This window comes from Pistacia vera, unplaced genomic scaffold (assembly GCF_008641045.1).
Source record: "Pistacia vera cultivar Batoury unplaced genomic scaffold, PisVer_v2 Contig748, whole genome shotgun sequence".
Taxonomy (NCBI): Eukaryota; Viridiplantae; Streptophyta; class Magnoliopsida; order Sapindales; family Anacardiaceae; genus Pistacia; species Pistacia vera.
The window spans coordinates 47,483-55,257 of NW_022196610.1; the positions used below are offsets into that span (position 1 = coordinate 47,483).

Consider the following 7,775-nt stretch of genomic DNA (forward strand, 5'->3'; position numbering starts at 1 on the left):
AGCCTTTAACCTTTTTTTTAAGGGGTGTTTTTGCAAGTTTCTAGATGTTTTGTAATAATTGTTTATTTTTCTTTTCCGTTAGTATTTTCGGATTAGGGTTTTAGGTAAAACTATTTAAAAGCTATATTGGCCCAAGAGTGGTAGTTTTTTTAGTGATTATTATTTGAATGAATTATTGAGAAACTTAAAAGGTTATTTCATACTATCCAGTATTCGAATCTGGTACAATTCGGTGATCTTTATACAACTTGATGGTGGTTATCATATAACTTGTTTTCTACGTTTTTAGTCATCTCTGTTATTGTTTCGACATCAAATGAAAATATAGAAATCGATTGAAAAAATAAAAATAAAAATAAGAATGAATGAAAATGAAAATGAAAAAAGATAAGCAACATCAATAAAATCATTAGATGAAAATATATTATTATTGATTTCTTTATTTTCAAAGTAGACGAAGATGAGATGTACTGCCATAACTCTATCATCAAAATTTTAACAAGAAAGTGCGAATTTCCATAGGCCCAAGCTCAACAATAAGAACTGAACTATCAACTAGGCTACCTTTAATTGGGGATTGTGTTTGTCCATTGTCGCCTTCAATTTTCCATTTCATCTTCTTCATCTCTGATTTTTCTTGGTTTATTGATAAGCTCATTTCCTTTAGCTCTTTTATCTGATATTGTTAAGCACCAATTGACCCAGAAAGTAGTTCAGAGTTAAAATTACGTCTACATAAGTTTTGTAACTATTGAAAACTTTCCGAACAGAAAGGCCAGTTGTGGCCTGTGGGCATGAAACACAAAAATGTATACCATTAACAGCTAAGCTATGTATGGATTGGACTTCAAGTTAAATTTCTAATAAAGAAATGCATAACTTAGGCCATAATTCAGGCTATGTTTAAGAAAACTTGACCGGGATAACTAGAGAAGTACCAAGTAAGAAGCAATACATACCGATTTTCTGGTAAACATCTTCTTTAGTTCAACTTTGGCTAGCTTGGAATAGTCAACATCTTCACCCTCCTAAGCAAGTTAGAACACGAGCAAAGCAGATTAAAAACTATTATATATGTTACAATTATTTTATTTATTTTTATGATCGGAGTGTCTGGACCAGCTTACGCACATCTCAACTAATTTTCCAGGACCTTGGAACTACCGATCGAGTAAGAGTTTCAATGGTTACTCCTATTAACAACTAAGGAGGGACTTGAACTCAGACCCTTTTGAGTAATACACCCAAGAATCTCTATCGAATCACTCGGTCACCCAGGGTTGGTTATGACTTAATAGTTCTGAATGACTATGTTAAATTTTAGCTGCAATGCCTCTAACCAAGGTATTAATTGGAGAATTTCAAGAGAAAAATTTGAAGATAATGAGCATCAAGCATAATATCTTTACCTCATATAGATGCGCCAAACGGAGGAGAACACTTCCATCATCCAACTCCTGCAAAATTAGAGTTAGACAAAGAGAAAATTTTATCAATTCATTAGACACTGAGTTTATGTTGTCACCTGAAGAGTAATTAAAGCAACATTGAGAGGCAAGCTGTAGTTTGAATCCATGACAGTTGCTTTTGTGAGATGAGATGCTTTCCATGTCTCTATTTTCTGAATAAAAAATTGTTGCATCAGATTGGAGTTCTACAATAGTTGATACTCACAGTGGCTAGAATCAAGACATACCTCATGTGTGAAAGCTAAAAGAATTGGTGAATAAATTTCCTGACCAGTTGTCCTGCGCCAGCGTGCACCTGCCCCTAGTTCATTAATACTTAAATAGTAGTTTCCTCTAACCTGAAGAAATGATATATTGTAACATAAGGGTCTAAATGTACCAATTCAAGAGAGTAAGAGACACATGATAGTTAAGTCAATCATGTTAAAAAAAAAAAAAAAAAATCAAATTTGGATATGCAATTCTTTTCACCAATAAAGCTTATGTGGCATTCAGAAACAAATTTGATGTCCTTGTCATACCAATTTACCCAATAAATACCTACGGAAAAAGTTACATATGTATAAATTTCTGTATATCAAAAGACAGACATAACCCTGAACTTTAAACTCTTGGGCTGTAACAATCAAAGTGCTGCAAAGGCTACACAACATGCAATATGATTTTCGATACAAAACTGAAATACAACGAGTGCAAAGATCTAAAATTCATGCAAATATTGAAGTTTTGTAAGTAAAACTGCAAGATAAAGAGAAAGAAAACTCAGAAATGTATGCAATTCAATTAAAAATATAGATAATAGCTTTAACACGATTAACATACTGAATCCATCAAGAGATGCAAGAAGGATTTCCCCAGGAATGAGGTTGAAAAATTTCTTGCCATATTTTGAGTTGGCAAGTGAACTTGTGAAAAGTCCAGAGACTTTCACAACGCCAGAGAGAACACCATTTGCCACTTTCTGTGTCGTTTTTGTAACTTTCTTAACCATATATAAACCAATACACCAAAACGTTACAGCATGTTAGCACAAAATTAAACAACCATCATCAAAGAGTCAATCAAATATAGCACCATTTTCCAATATCTTGTCTACAATCATGTTAAATAACATTGCATTTACAAGTCCTATCAAACTTTAGTATTTCTACGGCACATTCAAACATTCCCATATCACCACTAATAACCAGAACTAATATGTTGAAAAAATATATTCAAAAAGTAACAATCTGATTACCTTTTAATCCTCTTCAATGTCTCGGGACTAACCTAAGCTGCGATCTCCCCAGAACTCATCCTCTTCTTCAAAACCTCATTTCCCCACTTCAACCAATCCACAGTCACATCTCCACACCACAAAATCCCCCTAATCAGCTGCCCTGACCCCGCAGCTATCAATTTAGCTGCGGTCCCACTGTAATCTTCCACATTGGGGGCCAATGTAGTCCAATAAGCCGCGCACTGCTTCTCCATCACCTCCTTCTTCTTTCCCTTCAATTCAGAAGGGGCTGTCTACTTCGCCACTTCACCATCGAAAGCTTCCTTAGCTTTTGCTGAAACCTTCTGGACCGAAAAACAGCTGTAAGCCTGTAAAATTCCATCCAATTCCTTCAACAAATTCTCCTGACCTTTCGACGCAATCGTAAGTCCATAATTCAGCAAATCCGAATCCTTAACATCTGAACTTTCAGATTTTCTTTTGCTCTTATTCGTATCGTCGCCGGTATCTGAATCCGGCAGAAAGCCAATAGAGAAGAAATAATGAGAATCGTCTAGTTTAACGGTGGCTTCGTCCTTCCCCAACGGCCACTGTATCTCATCAGCGACGGAAGCGAGAACAGCGACGGTATTTCCCTCCTGGACAAGACGAATAATCTTTAAATCGCCACAGGCGAGCTCGACGCTATAAGATTTATCGATGAGGTGGAGAATGGCACCGGAAACTTTAATTAGGGTTTCTTCAACGGACTGGGGTTCGGGCGGGGCCGAGGGTTTAGTTGCACCGTATTGATCGGAATCGGGGAAGAGATTCTCAACTAGATCACGCATATCAAGCGTCGGATAGAGATTAGACGAGGAGAAATTTGAGTTAGCATTAGAGCATTGAGAAGTTGTTGGGGCTTCGGGATTTGATTCAATTACTTGAGGGTAAAGGGATGCTGTTTTTTGGGGGCGATTTGGGTATTGCTGTTGAGACGACATTGTTTTGAGATTGGATTGGATTCAATTTGTTTGGAAGTGTGGTTAAAAAGAGAGTACGGAGTTGATTGAGATTGAAGACGATGATCGGAAAAGCGTAAAAAGAGACATAAATGACGGTTTTAACTGTCTTGGGATATTCCCGCGCAACATGATAAATAATATTATTTTATTTATCCTCCTGTCTTCGAATTTAATAATTTTGTCTCCTTATTATTAAACGTTTCAAAATGCTACAAACATTAGGGTTTTTACACCAAAAATTTGTACGAGCCTACGTGTCCCTAACTCAGACTATTTAACGCATTTGATGTTATTAAATTTTTTTGAGTGAACGACCATTCACTTATATGGATTCTAATATAGATGGGGGTCTATTTACTATAGAATGACGTCCCTATCTAAAGGACGCTCGTCTATCGATAAATAGAATAAAAAATATTAAAAAAAATAAGGACAGTCGTCCATAAATATTGGATGGGTATTCATATGTTAATGGACGTTCGTCCCTTAATTTTGGATGGACGCCTGTAAATAAGAGACGTCCGTCATTTTTTTAAAATATAAAAATTTTAAAAAAAATCTAGAATGGATGACCGTCCATATGGAATAGATGCCTATCTATTGTGTAAAGACAGCCGTCCATATGTAATGGACGCCCGTCTATAAGGAATGGACGATAGTCCTTTATTTTTGGACGAACGTCCCTACTCTAATTAAAAAGCTTCAAGTTGACTCCTCAGTTTATCAACAGCGGCATTTTTTTCTTCAAGCTGATTTTTCTTCAAGTGGAGCTAGTCCTCTCCTGCAATAACTGAAAGAGATCTTGGGCCATTCGTTTCAAGGCATCTTAAGATATTTACTTGTTGTACTGTTGACATTTGAAGCATCTTAAAATAACTGGAAGAGGTACTCACTTCTTCTTCTTCATGGCCTTCCACGGCTTCTTCATTGACTCCCTCCATCAAATCTTCACTTGCGTCATCTAAATCTGCTTTTTTGCAGCATGGGTTCTCTTTGCAATCCGTAACTTTTCTTGGGTTTTTCATGAAAGCTCGTTCCTTTGGTGTTTTTGCCAGAGCTGCTACGGAGAAGACTTTATATGACTTCACCGTTAAGGTAATTTTTTAGCAGTTAATGGAGAAGAAGTGGGTGCGTTTTGGGTTGTGCGAAAGCGTGAAAAGCTGTAGAGAAAGAAGAAGCAGAGGAAGGCATAGAAGAAGCCATTGGTTATGAGCTTTGAAACAACGTCGGGTGAGTTGCAGAAGGTTATGGAAGATGAGAAGTTAGGTTACATGCGTAGACAGTCTTCTCTCTAAAGAAGAGGCAGATGAATAAAGATGGACTGGCGTCCAAATTGTTTTGTTTTAAAAAAAAAAACAATGGACGTCCGTCCAAATTTTATGGACGGACGTCCATCTTTATGGACGCACCTGTACATAAAATTTGGACAGGCGTCCATTTTTTTTTTTTTTAAACAAAACATTTTTTTATGGACGGTGGTCCATTCCACTATGAACGACCATCCAGGATGTATGGACGGCCATCCGAAATCGTTGGACGACCGTCCATTTATGTCAGTATTCAATCGTTCAACGTGGCAGCCTCCATGTGTTTCGGTGCAATTTTTCGGTGGATATAACATTTTTGTTGATGTTTTTACCCTTATTTTAGAAATAATAAGTGTGTTTTATTCTTATCTTACTCAAAATACATATTTATTTCAATATTCTTAGAATCCATATTTTATCCGATATGACCAAATCTGGTCATCAATGACCAAATATTTGATCATAGATTTAACATTTTCCAATCAGATCTACTATATATCTGGCTAGAAAAAGCCAAATCGACTCATAACTGGTCAGATCTAGTCGATCATGCATCATTTCAATAACTTCCGATCACCCTTCGACGGTGGTAGCTAGTTGCCGACATTTAATGGGTGATTGAAGATGTTTTTATTGATTTTTAATATTTTATTGCAAGGAGTGTTTAGCTAAATTAACAAATATAAGGGGTGTTTTTGTTAATTTTTAAATCCTCTTATCATAATAATAACCCAGCTCAACTTTTTCAAAAATCGTACTCAAAATAACACACCTAATTTAAAACTTAAATGATTTACAAATTTAAAAATAAAATATTTTTACGTATAAAAAATATTATTTGGGCTGTGGGCACTATATGAAGATCTAGTGTAAAACAAAACACAGAACTACAAATAAACCCATCTTGGAGGTCAACTTTTGCTAGAAGCTTGGCCCAATGTGAAACTGGACTTTCATGAAGTCCGGAAAATGAATGGGCAGTGAGTTTGATGGTCTCATTAGGGGTGTATATGAGCCAAGCCGAGTATCTAGACACTTGAGCTCGGTTCGTGATGAACAGTGTCGAGCTCAAGTTTGAGTTCGAGCCGAGCTCGTTCGAGCTTGAATACTTGGGCTTGAGCTCGAGCTCGAGCTCGTGGTATGGGTGGACACTCGAGCTCGAACGAGCACGAGCTTCGAGTTTATTGTGAGAAGGGGGCTGTTTGTCATTTTAAAAACTTGAAAAATTAAAAAAAAAAAGTTACAAGACTTACAATTTGGCCCTTCGAGCACAATGAGGCTCGCTAGCCTATGGAGTCGAGCTTCACCTTGATCGAACTCGGCTCGATCCCTTAAACGAGCCACTCGAGGTCGAGCTCAACTCGAAGTCAATCGAGTCGAGCTTGAGCTTTTCACGAGCCAAACTCGAGTAGCTCGCGAACTGCTCGGCTCACTTCTCATCCCTAGGTCTCATGCTGATACTTAGGGCTTTTGAGCCCACTAATTCAAATGGGTTTGTGTTAAAATTTGCATAAACTTACGGCCATCGGATATAGATACCGTAACTTGACCAACTTGAAGGCCATCGGAAGGCTGCTAAGGAGGATACATAAATGGATCGTCAGCATGTAGCACAACAGCAGAATTTAGATATCCTAATCTTAAAGACACAATATTTGCTTACTTGAGCATCTGTACTTGAACCATACCAGAGAAAGCTTCGTTGTACTGCTACCTCAACCTGCAAAAAAATTGCAACAGTCATTTCTTGGAGATCTTTTCACAATAATCTTGCATTAATGTTTCTATGAGGAAGCGTGGAACAACGGACACCTGTTCTCGAAACTTTGAAATCCTGGTAGATTAAATTTTATAATAAACGCCACCTGGTCAACATAGCCAAAGCATTTGTCCATTTGCTTAAGCCAAGACTCAACGTCTTGATACTGGAAATGATCGTCACCTATTCTCCAAATAACTTGCATAAGAAGATACATAGTGCACTGTATTTCCTCAAAGCAATGATGAGCAGGGTCCCACGAGATAAATAGTGTTAACAGTGTCAGGATGTGATGATTTTTGACAGGGCACTCTGAAACAGTTAAATGAACAAAATTAGGGGTAGATAAAATTTCAAGGTAGAACCGAAATCTATGATACCTAGACGTTAGTTTGGGTTTTGGTTCCTATCTAGAACCGTTTGTAATAGGATAGGTTCTGGTTTCAAAAAATTGGAATTGATACTGTGCGGATTAAATTGATATAATACTAAAGAATAGGGGTTTTTTATATTTTGCATTGAAGGGTTTTTTTTTGATATTTTACATATCATATAAATATATAAGAAAATTTTGGTTTAGTATCAAAAATCTTATTAATTTTTATTAAAAGATCAGTTTTTCAAAATATTCTTATTAATAATTAAGTTTCACTTATTACTTGATTAAAAAATTAATATATATTAAAACATTTACGTTAAATAATAGCTTTTAAATATTTATTATCAGTAAAAATAAACAATTAAATACTTACAATCAAGCATCAATCATCAAGTAAATATAAACAAATATATTATTTAATGTTTTGCACTTAATTGTTAGGGGTGTAATTATATTTTATAAGGGTTTATTTGTCATTTTTTATAAAATAGGAGGGTAATTGATAATTTTTAGAGTACCTAGAACCGGAACAGGTTCTGGTTCCAAGCTTTTAGGAACCTAAACCATAATCAAAGGAACCGACCGGTTCTAGTTCCTTTGATTTTGGGCGGGTACCCAAACCCGCCCACCCCTAAACA

The 7,775-nt window shown here is 36.2% G+C and overlaps 1 protein-coding gene across 1 annotated transcript; it reads right to left on the minus strand.

The window, feature by feature from the left end:
* Positions 1–487: 487 nt before the first annotated feature.
* Positions 488–3,799, minus strand: LOC116115602 (protein EARLY-RESPONSIVE TO DEHYDRATION 7, chloroplastic-like). The gene is given in 8 exon segments (XM_031401735.1): positions 488–676; positions 730–786; positions 960–1,028; positions 1,410–1,457; positions 1,526–1,621; positions 1,697–1,807; positions 2,281–2,458; positions 2,707–3,799. Coding segments are annotated over 8 exon segments (1,713 nt in total). The 5' UTR covers positions 3,672–3,799.
* Between the last annotated feature and the right edge of the window lie 3,976 nt (positions 3,800–7,775).